Source organism: Oncorhynchus tshawytscha, linkage group LG26 (genome assembly GCF_018296145.1).
Source record: "Oncorhynchus tshawytscha isolate Ot180627B linkage group LG26, Otsh_v2.0, whole genome shotgun sequence".
Classification (NCBI taxonomy): domain Eukaryota; kingdom Metazoa; phylum Chordata; class Actinopteri; order Salmoniformes; family Salmonidae; genus Oncorhynchus; species Oncorhynchus tshawytscha.
Window position 1 is genome coordinate 4,715,063 of NC_056454.1, and position 15,945 is coordinate 4,731,007.

General features: G+C 41.4%; 1 protein-coding gene across 1 annotated transcript; it reads right to left on the minus strand.

Moving 5' to 3' along the window:
- Window positions 1-4,307: 4,307 nt before the first annotated feature.
- Window positions 4,308-10,181, minus strand: LOC112225076 (m-AAA protease-interacting protein 1, mitochondrial). The gene is made up of 5 exons (XM_024388669.2): window positions 9,793-10,181; window positions 9,569-9,640; window positions 9,304-9,430; window positions 6,030-6,180; window positions 4,308-5,624 (listed from the first exon to the last, which is right to left on the minus strand). Exons 1-5 carry the CDS (start codon window positions 10,108-10,110, stop codon window positions 5,546-5,548), a joined length of 747 nt encoding a protein of 248 aa, XP_024244437.1. The 5' UTR covers window positions 10,111-10,181; the 3' UTR covers window positions 4,308-5,545.
- Window positions 10,182-15,945: the final 5,764 nt, after the last annotated feature.

Genomic DNA, 15,945 nt, shown 5'->3' on the forward strand with positions numbered 1-15,945 from the left:
AGCCAAGAGGCCCATGATCACTCTGGATGAACTGCAGAGATCTACAGCTGAGGTGGGAGACTCTGTCCATAGGACAACAATCAGTCGTATATTGCACAAATCTGGCCTTTATGGAAGAGTGGCAAGAAGAAAGCCATTTCTTAAAGATATCCATAAAAAGTGTTGTTTAAAGTTTGCCACAAGCCACCTGGGAGACACACCAAACATGTGGAAGAAGGTGCTCTGGTCAGATGAAACCAAAATTGAACTTTTTGGCAACAATGCAAAACGTTATGTTTGGCGTAAAAGCAATCACCCTGAACACACCATCCCCACTGTCAAACATGGTGGTGGCAGCATCATGGTTTGGGCCTGCTTTTCTTCAGCAGGGACAGGGAAGATGGTTAAAATTGATGGGAAGATGGATGGAGCCAAATACAGGACCATGATGATCCAAAACGTAAAGCAAAATCTACAATGGAATGGTTCAAAAATAAACATATCCAGGTGTTAGAATGGCCAAGTCAAAGTCCAGACCTGAATCCAATCGAGAATCTGTGGAAAGAACTGAAAACTGCTGTTCACAAATGCTCTCCATCCAACCTCACTGAGCTTGAGCTGTTTTGCAAGGAGGAATGGGAAAAAATGTCAGCCTCTCGATGTGCAAAACTGATAGACATACCCCAAGCTACTTACAGCTGTAATCGCAGCAAAAGGTGGCGCTACAAAGTATTAACTTAAGGGGGCTGAATAATTTTGCACGCCCAATTTTTCAGTTTTTGATTTGTTAAAAAAGTTTGAAATATCCAATAAATGTCGTTCCACTTCATGATTGTGTCCCACTTGTTGTTGATTCTTCACAAAAAAATACAGTTTTATATCTTTATGTTTGAAGCCTGAAATGTGGCAAAAGTTCGCAAAGTTCAAGGGGGCCGAATACTTTCGCAAGGCACTGTATATAGTAGCTCATTCTAATAGATTGGGCTAATCAGCACCATCCATCATCATGGTGAGAGCAGACTGTGGCATGTGATTTTGCCAAGCACTCAGTGGGTGGAATAATCACCTTACCGTACAGCACTTATCATGGATCAAATGCAGCTTCTTCCAACACAGTGTGATCTCCTGAGCCCTGATGTAGCATGCAATGATGACACCACACACCCACTCAGCAACCTCAACATAGAGTAGCTGTCAAGCAACCATGTCACCTCTCCATTTTGTGCTAGTGGAGATATCAAATTCCATGGTGAAATATGAAATGGAGGTGTGCACAGTCCGTTGACATCCTCAACATGGAAATAGCCCTGTGTAGCCTTGTCACTCTGAAACTCTTGTGCATGTAGCGCAACGTGCAATGTTTAAATTGGAAACACTAAACAACAACATGTACTGGAACCTGCCAAAATAAAGGAAACGCCAACATAAAGTGTCCTAATAAGGTGTTGAGCCACCACGAGTCAGAACAGCTTCTTGCACCTTGGCATAGATTGTACTACAAATGTTTATATGGAGGGATGCCGCACCATTCTTCCATAATTGAATCACTGGCTTACTAGTGCTCTTCCATGCTGTCCCCTATGAGGGTTGTGTCACATTGTCACAGGCTTTTTTCACCATACTCGACATGAGTGGTTTGAGTCACTGACGTGATCTTACTGTCCAGTTTTGCGCCCCCTCGGGCTCCTGCGGTAGAGATCTTTCATGGGCTATACTCAGCCGGTCTCAGGGTAAGTAAGTTGTTTGGCTGTTGATATTCCTCTAGTGGTGTGGGGGCTGTGCTTTGGCAAAGTGGGCGGGGTTATTATATCCTGCCTGGTTGGCCCTGTCCTGGGTATCATCAGATAGGGCCACAGTGTCCTCCGACCCCCCTGTCTCAGCCTCCAGTATCTATGCTGCAATAGTCTATGTGCTGGGGGCTAGGTTCAGTCTGTACTATCTGGTGGAATTATCTTTTATGAACTTAAGAATGCTCCCTCTTAATCTCTCTCTCCCGGAGGACCAAAGCCCTAGGACCATGACTAGGGACAACTTGGCATGATAACTCTGATAGAGTTCAGTGTGTCAAATCAGAGGGCCTGTTGTGCGGGCCCCTGGCAGTCTCTATGGGGGTGCCACAGGGTTCAATTCTTGGACCGACTCTCTTCTCTGTATACATCAATGATGTCGCTCTTGCTGCTGGTGAGTCTCTGATCCACCTCTACGCAGACGACACCAATCTGTATACTTCTGGCCCTTCTTTGGACACTGTGTTAACAACCCTCCAGACGAGCTTCAATGCCATACAACTCTCCTTCCATGGCCTCCAATTGCTCTTAAATACAAGTAAGACTAAATGCATGCTCTTCAACTGCTCGCTGCCTGCACCTGCCCGCCCGTCCAACATCACTACTCTGGACGGTTCTGACTTAGAATATGTGGACAACTACAAATACCTTGGTGTCTGGTTAGACTGTAAACTCTCCTTCCAGACTCACATCAAACATCTCCAATACAAAGTTAAATCTAGAATTGGCTTCCTAATTCGCAACAAAGCATCCTTCACTCATGCTGCCAAACATACCCTTGTAAAACTGACCATCCTACCGATCCTCGACTTCGGCGATGTCATTTACAAAATAGCCTCCAATAACCTACTCAATAAATTGGATGCAGTCTATCACAGTGCATCCGTTTTGTCACCAAAGCCCCATATACTACCCACCACTGCGACCTGTACGCTCTCATTGGCTGGCCCTCGCTTCATACTCGTCGCCAAACCCACTGGCTCCAGGTCCTCTACAAGATCCTGCTAGGTAAAGTCCCCCCTTATCTCAGCTCGCTGGTCACCATAGCAGCACCCACCTGTAGCACGCGCTCCAGCAGGTATATCTTTCTGGTCACCCCCAGAACCAATTCTTCCTTTGGCAGCCTCTCATTCCAGTTCTCTGCTGCCAATGACTGGAACAAACTACAAAAATCTCTGAAACTGGAAACACATCTCCCTCACTAGCTTTAAGCACCAGCTGTCAGAACAGCTCACAGATTACTGCACCTGTACATAGCCCATCTCTAATTTAGCCCAAACAACTACCTCTCCCCCTACTGTATTTATTTAATTTGCTCCTTTGAACCCCATTATTTGTCTCTACCTTCTTCCACTGCAAATCTACCATTGCAGTGTTTTACTTGCTATATTGTATTTACTTCGCCACCATGGCCCTTTTTTTGCCTTTACCTCCCTTATCTCACCTCATTTGCTCACATTGTATATAGACTTATTTTTCTAACCAATATTCAATATACTGTCAGTGATTTATTTAGAATTCAAGGCACACTTAACCAACATGGCTACCACAGCATTCTGCAGTGATACGCTATCCCATCTGGTTTTTGGCTTAGTGGGATTATTCTTTGTTGACCCAAAACACACCTCCAGAGTTTAAATGTATTTGGCTAAAGTGTATGTAAACTTCTGACTTCAACTGTAGCTGCTGATGCACTGGCACTTAAAGAGTTAAGAGGCAAGGTCAACTTGGTTAGTGGGGATATGTCAGGATGGTGAGCAAACACCAGATACAGCATCATTACACGCTTGCACTGTATATGTTCTAAATGCTTAAGTTTCAGTTTAAGGGACTGTATTATGACCTAAAAACTAACCTGAGCCATGTGGAAGGGGAGCCAAGTCAGACTGTACTGTAGTCTACATGAAAATCTGATGAATTGTTGTATTTTTGATTTGTCTTCAACAAAACATTTTTACAAAATCAAAAACACCTTTGTGATTTTCTGAATTAAGAGGACTACAGTTCCCATAGTACACCTGATGTTATGTTATGGACGTCTAATATGGACTTGTATTACAGGTGACCTGGCTGAAACGCCGATATGTCATTTTTCTTAAAGTTGACGAAATGCCATGTGTGTCCACATATCAGTGCATTCTTATAGACATAACCATTAGAAACTTCCATTCAATCAAATAAGCCTCACGTAGCAAATTAGCAATAAAATTCAACACTCATTGACCTCCATACAAAAATTCCTAATTTCATGGTCGTATTTTTGTGGACAGATTTTGGGTGGAGTAAACGCTCTCGCTTCGCCACTTCCTCTCTGACCTAATGTAGCAGGCGAGAAATGGACAGTGATGTCATATGAAATATTAGTTCTATGGAAGAAGTTGGCCAAATTAAATAGTGCCCACATTTAAGGCACTATTTGTATCCATTTATCCCAAGATTGAAACATATGTAAACCATATGTTCTTGATATATATATATCATATACACACACACACACACACATACTACCGGTCAAAAGTTTTAGAACCAACTCATTCAAGGGTTTTTCTTTATTAGTAATTTTCTACATTGTAGAATAATAGTGAAGACATCAAAACTATAAAATAACACATGGAATCATGTAGTAACCAAAAACGCTTTAAACAAGTAAAAACATTTTATATTCTAGATTCTTCAAATAGCCACCCTTTGCCTTGATGACAGCTTTGCACACTCTTGAGATTCTCTCAACCAGCTTCCTGAGGTAGTCACTTCTTAAAAGTTAATTTGTGGAATTTATATAATTCTTAATGCATTTGAGCCAATTGGTTGTGTTGTGACAAGGTAGGGGTGGTATACAGAAGATTGCCCAATTTGGTAAAAGACCACATCTATATTATATCAAGAACAGCTCAAATAAGGGCTGAGGGATGTGGAATTGTAGACAAGTGGGATTGGACTTGCTGGGCAGAGGATAGAATGATGGTCAAAGATATTTTTTTTAAACTTTTAAGTCAAAATAAAACAAAAAGTTTGAATGACACCGAGGGGCAGTGTTGTTACAGCTAATTCCTGTTTTCCTGAGGCTGATGTCGTGCAGGTGTTTGTACACATGCATATACACACTCATTCAAATGCACACACAAACACGTAGATAACGCCATACATGCACTCAAACATATTCAGTTGCCCTTGATGTCTTTAGTTTATTGCACTGGCTTTTATTTTATTTTTCCTCAGATGGTTGAGGGGCAGCTGTTAGGGAACTGGGGTGTGGGGGGATTAAAAACCTTTGAGAGAGAGAATATATTAAACCTGTATTTTCTTTTTTTTTGGGGGGGGGGAATTTAGTCTATACATTTCAACTTCACTCAAATGTTTAGGAGAACGTGTGACAGTTGTCCCTTGTCTACCCTCCCCATTGAACAGAAGGAAGAATCTCAGGCTCTAAAAGCAGAGCTGACAAACAAAGCCTAGTTTGGACCACAGATTGCAGTGCTGCCTGAGACAAGTGGGAACAACTGGTCTTGCATGGATGTCTGAACAGTAGTAAACTACGAAGAGACATGTTTGACTTTTGTACTTTTTCTACAGCGGATAGTATATGACTTCTGGCAGATAGAAAGTTGGCCTCAAATATTCCCCATGTCTCTCCTGGTCTTGGCTTTGAGAGTCGTTTTGCTCCTGAGGGCCATCAAGATTTTAGCAGGTGGGGGGGGGATATTCTCATAGGGTGAGCAGGAAGGATGGTCTTCTGTTTCCTGCTTCTCTACCACTCTCCATCTCCATTCAATCCAAGTTTAATCCAGCAGCTTCGAGTGTTCTATCCTGGTGATGGTCCAGTCTGGCAACACCCCCTTAGTAAACTCCCTTTGGAATCTGCCAACAGCCATGATAGATAAAGAGTTGTTAAAACAGGAAGTCTATACATTAAACACTTGAGTCATGCAAAGGTGGTTAATGCAGGTAGTTGTTCCTAGGGAACAGATATAGGATCTCAGTGGGCTCATCCCTGAGAAACTGTTTGCAGACTTTGTAAATGCAGCCTAAGACAGCCCAATTCTGATCTTTTGCACAATTATTGGCAAAAGATCTGATCTGTTTGGTCGAAACACCAATTAGTGGCAAAAATATCAGAATGGGTTGCCTGTGTAAACACAGCCTCAGTGTTCTCTCTTTGTCAGATTAAGTATGAATGCTTTATCACAGCTACCTCCAACTGTAGACAATTAAATCAACTGTGACATTGTACTTCAGCAAAAACAAACTACAAAGAAAACTCACTCATAGCTGGCTGTGAGCAGTCTCTTTGTCTCCGGCTCACCCTCACCACCTATGGCCACCTGAAAGATACGTGTTCCCTCCAATGATTCCTCAGGCAACCGGGCACTTGTCAGATACCAGTATCTCATCAGAATACTGACAAACTTCCGCCCTGAAAGAGGAGAGAAATGTTTTTAGAACAATGACAAAACAACTATTTCACTAAGAAGGAGAGTGACGGAGAGCTGCATCAGATGACCTGGCCTCCACAATCAACCGACCTCAACACAATTGACATGGTTAGAGATGAGTTGGACTGCAGAGTGAAGGAAAAGCAGCCAACAAGTGCTCAGCATATATGGGAACTCCTTCAAGACTGTTGGAAAAGCATTACAGGTGAAGCTGGTTGAGAGAATGCCAAGAGTGTGCAAAGCTGTCATCAAAGCAAAGGGCGGCTATTTGAAAAATCTCAAATATAAAATATACTTGGATTTGTTTAACACTTTTTTGGTTACTACATGTTTCCATGTGTGTTATTTCATAGTTTTGATGTCCTCACTATTATCCTACAAAGTAGAAAATAGTTTTTAAAAAATAAAGAAAAACCCTTGAATGAGTAGGTGTGGCCAAGCTCTTGACTGGTACTGTTTATGAAGATATGCATTCTCTGAGAACCACCAGTGTTAGCGAATTACATAACAGTCATCTGCCATGTTTATATTGCTTTCTGCCCATTTCAGCCAATATGCTCTTCTGTCTCAGCATACATGTTGCTTTTGTTAGTAAGTGTTATTATTTTCTGTATTATACTGGTTATTAAAGTTTAAACAAGGATGTGTTCTTAAGGCCTCATCAGCCTGGTTATTAGTTGGGTCACAGTCAACAGTTACTAAATTAAGTCATTATTAGTATAATCATTGCATGTTCAGCCTAGGAGAGCCTGTAGTGTGTGTCTTGGCCATCTGATCTTGATCCACATGTTCGTGTGTGTGTGTGTGTGAGAAAGAGCAATTCTTCTTCATTAGCTTATTAGTTACATTCCCCAACAGTATTGCTCTGTATGCAGTAGTGACTATGATATTATTTAAGACAAATGTAAAAGATATAAAAAACACAATATGTGACACGTTTCAGGAAACTAGTCGTATATTGCACGTCACTACTCCACGGGATAGGCATTTGAAAGTAAAAATGTATTTTTTTTAATCAAAATGATTTTTTTGGGCAGAAATGTGAACTTTCATGTGCCTTAATAACAAACTTGTATGCCATCTTTAAATACAAATAAAATTGTTCAATTACGAGCCCAGTTTGTTTTATAACTGAAAAAAAAAACAGTGTCAACCATTGCATCCCTCACACACATGGAGAAGCGTTCAACCATCTATACAGGAAAGAGAGTCAAGCTAGCTACATTTTCAAATATTATACGTTTCTAATTTTGTCAAAGTCGTTTTCATTGCAAAAACGTTGATTTTATTTGATACGGTGTGTCTTTACCAGAGACGGTAATGTGAAGAACAACATGACCTGCACCAATGTCAAATTTGGATATAACGTTAGGCCAACGAGACGTGTACAAGTAAAAACATTATCTGGTAGAATGCCCTGCTTTTATTTCATCACACTGACAACTATAAGCCATTTTCTGTAATTACTTCGCCATTGTCTGGTAAATAAGGATCTTGTTGTTTGTTTATTGTCCTGTAATAATGAATACAAATTAGCTAAAGTTAAGATGACAGCAAAATGATAAGGTCATTATTTGAACTGGCTAGCTAGCTAACAAGCTAGAATTGAATCAAAACATTGTTTAGAAAGTTGCTTTTAGTTGCCTGGTTTGCTAGATATATAGATATTTGCTAATATTGCCTGCTAACATGAATTTATTTTAACAAAATATGCCGGTTTAAAAATACAGTGCCTTGCGAAAGTATTCGGCCCCCTTGAACTTTGCGACCTTTTGCCACATTTCAGGCTTCAAACATAAAGATATAAAACTGTATTTTTTTGTGAAGAATCAACAACAAGTGGGACACAATCATGAAGTGGAACGACATTTATTGGATATTTCAAACTTTTTTAACAAATCAAAAACTGAAAAATTGGGTGTGCAAAATTATTCAGCCCCCTTAAGTTAATACTTTGTAGCGCCACCTTTTGCTGCGATTACAGCTGTAAGTCGCTTGGGGTATGTCTCTATCAGTTTTGCACATCGAGAGCCTGAAATTTTTTCCCATTCCTCCTTGCAAAACAGCTCGAGCTCAGTGAGGTTGGATGGAGAGCATTTGTGAACAGCAGTTTTCAGTTCTTTCCACAGATTCTCGATTGGATTCAGGTCTGGACTTTGACTTGGCCATTCTAACACCTGGATATGTTTATTTATATCTTTATGTTTGAAGCCTGAAATGTGGCAAAAGGTCGCAAAGTTCAAGGGGGCCGAATACTTTCGCAATGCACTGTATATACTTGTGCATTGATTTTAAGAAAGGCATTGATGTTTATGGTTAGGTACATTGGTGCAACGATAATGCTTTTTTCACAAATGAGCTTTTGTTAAATAATCACTTGTTTGGAGAAGTAGGCTGTGATTCGATGATAATGCGGTGCCTGTTATTTTGATTATATGCAACGCAGGACAAGCTAGTTAAACTAGTAATATCATCAAGCCTGTGTAGTTAACTAGTGATTATGTTAAGATTTTTTTATAATATAAGTTTAATGCTAGCTAGCAACTTACCTTGGCTCCTTGCTGAACTCACGTAACAGGTGGTCAGCCTACCACACAGTCTAATCGTGGATTGCAATGTAATCGGCGTCCAAAAATGCAGATGACCTATTGTTATGAAAACTTGAAATTGGCCATGCCGATTAATCGGTCGACCTCTAGTACGGGACTATAAAAAGTTTGGGAATCACCGGTTTAGGACATGGCCTCACATGTGAATCATCAAATAGATGGGTGGGGTTAAGGCTTAAGAGGGTGTGAAAGATGCTCAATGGGTGTAGACAAAGAAGAGCTCTCCAGTAGGTGTACCAAAACAATTCAGGGGCCATTTTCTCAAAAGTGGGGTTACAAGTTGATCAACTTTCAAAGCAGAATTACTTTCCCCATTTTGCCTCAACTGTAGTGTATGATATCCCATGTTCTAGAGTCTCTACTTTAATTAAATGTAAAATATATATATTATATTTTATCAATTTTTTTCTACATAAGAAAAAATGTATTAAAAAAATGAGCAGGACAGTCACATATAAGAACAAAAAAAATACACTAACATAATCTGGCTCTTACCATCATCATCATAATAGATGCCAACATCCCCTGGTGTTGTGTACACCAAGTCTTCCAGATCTGCAGAAAGCGCTTGCAGGTGACTTGGAGGGAGCAGAGCACATTTCTCTTCCAGTTTTGCAATCAGCTGTGTGGGAGAAAATTGAAGGAGGAAATATGATTAAGGGCCGAATGTCTGCAGAGAATGCTATTGAAACTACCAGGTATCATATCAATGCTACACAGAAATTATTTTTGCAAAAATGTCTGAGTATATCATACTCACGTCTTTAGCAACCAGACCTTCAAGCGACTCAAATTGACTGCCTGACAATAGTCTTGAAACATGGGAGAATGCCTGCAACAACACACGACGGGGACGACGACACAGTCACTTATTTAACCAGAACTGAACTGTGCACAGTTTGCAGTAACGCCCACCTTGTCTAGCTGGATGTGTAGCTTCCACTTGCTAAAGACCACTCATTCCACGGATTGTAACCTACCTACCTGTTTCGATCCCTCTGTGAATTCTTCGATGTTGAATTCCTTGTCTAAATAAACCCGAATCAAAAAGTAGTATAATCGGGTTCGGAACCATATTAAAGGGTTGGGGATGCCGAGCACAACCACCTTCTGGTTTTGTTTACCTCCACCTCGATCAGAGCTGTAAGGTCGGACGGTGGACACAACACCACCGGACAAAGTAGGAGCCAGGCGGGTGGTCTTGTTGGGCCGGGGAAGCACACCGTGCTCGGGTTTCAAGAAACGACTCAGTACTGAAGGCAGTCTGCTACAGTTGCAACCTCTTAACATGGGCAGCGCCATCTTTTTTTCTCCTACCGCTTCGTTCCAAACGCTTAAAAGACACACCCTATTCCCTCAGCCCTCAAATTAAGTGGACACTTCTGATGACGTTTCATGACGTCTGATGAGTATACACTTGCAGGGCGAGGGAGGAAGCAATGATTTTTAAATGGACCATCCTTGCCCGTAAATTCATCACTCGTTCATCCCTTGATGATTGTGTTTTCAGCCACGGATGACATGTGGGTGCTTTATATGCGCCACATTCAATTATGAGTGGATGGCTACTTATATGAAATATATAATTATTAAATATACGCCTATAGTATGATAGCTATCAAATTAATTAGCTAACTTACGTTAGCTTGCCAAGCTGGAACTTCTGAAGAAGGGAAATGTTTATTTCTACAATTACCAAAATATAACAAAAAATAAACAAACAAAAATATATATATTTTTATGCAGTAGGAAAATGTCTAACTTATTTGCATTCGTTTTTACTTACACTTGTATGTGGACTTCTCCATTGATGTTGTTTTATGGGGAGTTTCAGGACCGGAGTGAACATAATTGTACATTCTTAAAGCCAACTATAAACGAGGGCTGAGGGGCTTAGGTTGCAAACTTCGCTTGCTTGGCCAATCATTTGGACCACCCGCCAAGATGGCGACGGGGATTCCCCAAGAGCATCATTGTTTTATTTATTACAACTGCGACCTGGGGCCTGTTGCACAAAACTAGGATAAGGGATTAAGCCAGGATATCTTGGTGATCCTGGCTCAATTGATCCGTAATCCGGTTGCACTAAAGATGGATAGGGGCAGGAGGATATGTTATGGTATAAATTACCATGGAGATTTATTCTGTGGAGCTAGCCTGCTCCAGACCAGGCTAAATTCCAGGATCTATTTAATCTCATCCCTAATGTCAGTCAGCAGTCACCACAAATGGAAACCAATAGTTATTTCACTGCTCACTATACATTGTTATCACATATAACTAGACCCACTGTTATTATTTAAACGTTTGTGATCATTAATTTCAATGATTTTGGATAAAAAATGATTTTTAGATGATGTTGCTATCATTAGATAATTTACAGTTTCCCATAGACTATAAGGCTATATATAAAATGATAGAATATTAGGGCCACAGAGGGAAAAAAACACAAGTCATAATATTGTAACCAGTTGTTTTAAAGGAGGACAGTTGTTAAAATGACAGATGTGGGGCATTTCGTGAAATTGTACTTCAGTATGGTTTCATAAACAAAGACATGCTGATGTGCCAGAATATTAAGTATCACATTGTCATAAGTATCAAAACTGTAAAAACAATATGTAGCTTTTCTGCAGAAAGAACCAGCCTCATAAATTTATGACTTTATCCTTTTTCTTCAGTGTGGCCCTAGTACTCTGTCATATAAACAAATACACATTCCATATGAATATAAAAACACAATGTGTAACATTATGTTCCTTTATTGAATAAGGACAAAACAAAGCAGGTAAACCATCAGCTCCTTTCGAAACTGAAGTCACAGTGACTCTACAAGATGGAAAGCACAGAATCCAAGCATATTATACAAAATGATACATACACATTCAAAGGTCTGTATATAACACACCCTGCATGTCTGCACACTAAAATAAATGCAGGACAAATCCATACACATCAACTGAACAGACAAATGAATGGATGCAGTAGCCTCCCTGCAGCCTTGTATTACACACAGTATACCGCACAAACATCATAAGAGGCCAAATTCGTCAAAAAACGAACCCAAAAAAACCCAAATTCCTCTGCCACCGCAGGACATATTTAACCAAAATTGAAAGCACACATACTAACTAAAATAATTCAACACATATTGGTCCCTCAGCAGCCGACCACTGTCGTCATCAGGGAAGATTGCCGGATTGTCCCAGTCCATGGCTGGTGGCACTCTGGGGGCCCTCTCCTTCCTCAGGCAGGCCACATTGTGGAGGACAGCACAAGCCACAGTAATATCACATGCCCTAACAGGGCTGACCCTTAATTTGTGAAGGCAGTGAAAGCGTGCCTTCAGGAGGCCAAAGGTCATTTCAACTCTGGCCCTGGTCCTGGCATGGGCATGGTTGTAGGCCTGCTGTGCTTCCTGGGGGTCTGTGAAAGGTGTCAGGAGAAAAGGCTGGCAGCCATACCCCCTGTCTCCCAGCAACACACCAGAGAATTCACCTGTCAACACAAAATCTCATCATTACTACCTCATAAACACAGTGATATTCTTGACACAGCCATGATGGTTATAAATAGGGGTTGTGTGGCTTACCTTGTGATAGGCACTGATAGATTTCAGAGGCCCGAAAGATTCTGGAGTCATGGACTGAGCCAGGCCATTTTGCCACAACATTGCTGATCACACAGTCAGCATTGCAGACCATCTGAAATCATAAGATGAGGAATATTACACCAATCAATGCACATCACTGGCAATGCAGAGTGTTCGTCAATGGACAATATCAAAAAGTTATGTTCACCTGAACATTAATGCTGTGAAAGGATTTCCTATTCACAAAATCGGCCTCATGGGCACCTGAGGGGGCTTTTATCCTTATGTGTGTGCAGTCCACTGCACCAATGACATTGGGGAAACCTGTCACACAAAGTAATGAGTATCCTACTATGTGTTAACAGTTGTCCTGTAATTTGTAGATCCTCTTACCTGCAATCCTATAGAACTCCTCTTTGATGTCACAGAGTCTTCTGTGGCCAGGGAAGGAGATGAAGACATCTGCTAATGCTTTGATAGCCAGACACACACTCCTTATTGTGCGGCAAATTGTGGCCTTGTTCAGCTGTTCTGCATCCCCCACTGAGTACAGGAAGGCTCCACTAGCAAAAAGCGCAAGGCCACACAAACCATTTGCTCCACACTCAGTGCATGGCTCCGTGCAGTGCGGTGCTTAATCCTGGGACCCAGTAGTCTGCATAGATACCTGATGCCATCTGCAGAAAACCTGTATCTTTCATATAGATGGTCATCAGGGAAGGCCAGTGGGTCCAACCGGTCCCTGAAGACCCTTTCTCGCCTGAAGGCTCTCCTCAGCACAAGTGCTTCTTCATCCACCACATCTCGCACGAATGGGCATGCCATTGTCAGAGCAGAAAGGAACACACAATTTTGGGCCTTCATATAGGCTAGTGGCCACACCTGGTGCTGGGGGGTGGGCAAAAGAGGGCGATGCCTTATAACGATGACTTGGTTGTACTGATTGCTGGGAAAATAAAAAAAAAAAAAACCTTAGAAAGATGCCACCGTCCTGTGTGCTCACAATAAGAGCTCATATGTCATGGCTCACTTGACTTTACGAGAATATACCTAATTTTTATTTTGAGCTGTGTCATCTTCTTGGAGCTGGGGGAGGAAAGAAAAATAATGATTAATACATTTGTGTTACAGTTAGCATACAGTGTACATTGAAGGCATATCTCACCTCCCTCTCAAGTTTTTTTATTTCAAGGTCCAGTTTCCTAATTGTCCTCTTTTTTATTTCGAACTCCAGTGCAAGATTTTCCATCTTTTTCTTCTTGTACTGAATGTCTATGTCTGCCAGTTCTATTTGGCGCCGGAGGTGGTTGCCATACAACTTTCTGATAGCTTGTGAGCTCTGTGAACACAATACAATTAGCGCAGCTGGAATTTGGCAGGATGTGGTGTCCTTTTATTAATACGCACTATGTTGCCAGGCTGGTTTTCCCACTGTATAGCATCTGGGTCCTGTAAAAGAAATTAGATTTTTTGATTTTGATGAGGACTCCTCACCATTGTAGAGTAAATAGTACTTTCACAGTCTTAACATGATACCTCATGCCTTCTGGAATCCAGAGAGATGGTCTCCTCCTCATCATCGTCTCCATCATGTGCTGTTGCTGCTGCACTGGGGCCTTCACCCTATCACATTTAATCGGATTCATATTGAAGCTAGTAGACAAGACATGCCAGGCCTACAGTATGCCTTTGATGGAGTACTCACTGGATCAGCATCGTCTGGTGCTTGTGCTGGTGGCTCTAACAGGAACACAGTGCTGCCAGACACTGCAAGGCAATAGGTAAACCAAAGTCAGACAGTCCAAATTGATTCAATATGAATGTGGTTGTATCCCATGTAGAGATGGAAGGACATACCTTGAATGAAGCGGGTGGCATCTTGGGAGGAACCTATGCTCGTCTCTTTCCCCCAGGGATCCCCTCTAAGACGGGCCTGCCTTTATTTAGCTCCAAGGCCATGTCCTCTGCTGGGGTAAGGTCAGCCTTTGGTGACCCACCACCCGTGCCTTGTCTGTGGGTATTCTTTTTCACTGCTAAAACAGTACAGACAATGTGTGAGCAGGCACCTTCTGGGTACAATATATGCTTGTGCTTTGTTAAATATTAGTCAGGGACCATACCATTCTGCAGAATGTTCTTGTATTTGATTTTGACCTGCTGCCATGTCCGTTTTGGCCCGTTCATGTTTAATCTACACACACACACACACACACACACACACACACACACACACATTTAATGGAGTCACACTGCAAAAAATTACTTGGTATTTTTGTCTTGTTTTCAGTAAAAATATCAAAAAATGTATCATAGCTTTATACAGTGTGATGGAGTTACTTTACACAATTTCACTCATATCTGCAGTGCATTTCAATAAAAAATTTAACCGTTTCATAATTACAGTACAACTGCATTTTTGGAGATGTGAATTAAATATTTGAATTGTAATTGTGATGTTTCAGCGGAGCGGTGAGTGTGTAATTGTGCACTACTTACGCATTCAGGCGGTCTGCAATACTTTGCCACGCTTTTTCTCTTTGCTTTATCACTGTGGCGGTGTTGCCTTTCTTCTTAATTATATCTTTTACCTCCTCGTATGCCTCCATGAGGATTTGTGCTTCCGACGGGGAAAAGTACGCGGCTCTAGTTGCCATGGTAAATCAGTTAATCTGTGATCTGTGGCGGGGTCTATTTGAGTGAGCCGTGAGCGCGCACCTATCCAGGATTGGTTTCACCTGGCTTAATGAATCCGTGTCTGCTCATCCTGGCTTGGTCTTTGTGCAACCAATTAAGCCTGGACGCACATGTTTTGGCTTCATTGAGCTCAGCTGAGTCATTTATCCCGGATGTCTTAATTCTACTTTTGTGCAACAGGCCCCTGGTCAAGATAAAGCAAAGCAGTTCACAAAAACAATAACACAGACTTACACATGGGTTAAACAAACGAGTCAATAACACAATAGAACAAAACATACAGTGTGTGCAGATGTAGTAAGATTAGGGAGGTAAGGCAATAAATAGGCCAAAAAATAATAATAAATAATTACAATGTAGCATTAACACTGGAGTGATAGATATGCAGATGATGATGTGCAAATCGGGGGATACTTGGGTGCAAAATAGCAAAAATAACAATATCTAGGTTTCTTCCTAGAGAGGAAGAAGAGAGGGAGACGATTCTAGATTTAATTTAGGATTGGAGATGCTTAATGTGAGTCTGGAAGGAGAGTTTACAGTCTAACCAGACACCTAGGTATTTGTAGTTGTTCACATATTCAAAGTCAGAACCGTCCAGAGTAGTGATGCTAGTCGGGCGGGCAGGTGCGGGCAGCAATCGGTTGAAGAGCATGCATTTAGTTTTACTAGCAATTAAGAACAGTTGGAGGCCACGGAAGGAGAGTTGTATGGCATTGAAGCTCGTTCGGAGGTTAGTTAACACAGTGTCCAAAGAAGGGCCAGAAGTATACAGAATGGTGTTGTCTGCGTAGAGGTGGATCAGAGAATCACCAGCAGCAAGAGCGACATTATTGACATAGACAGAGAAA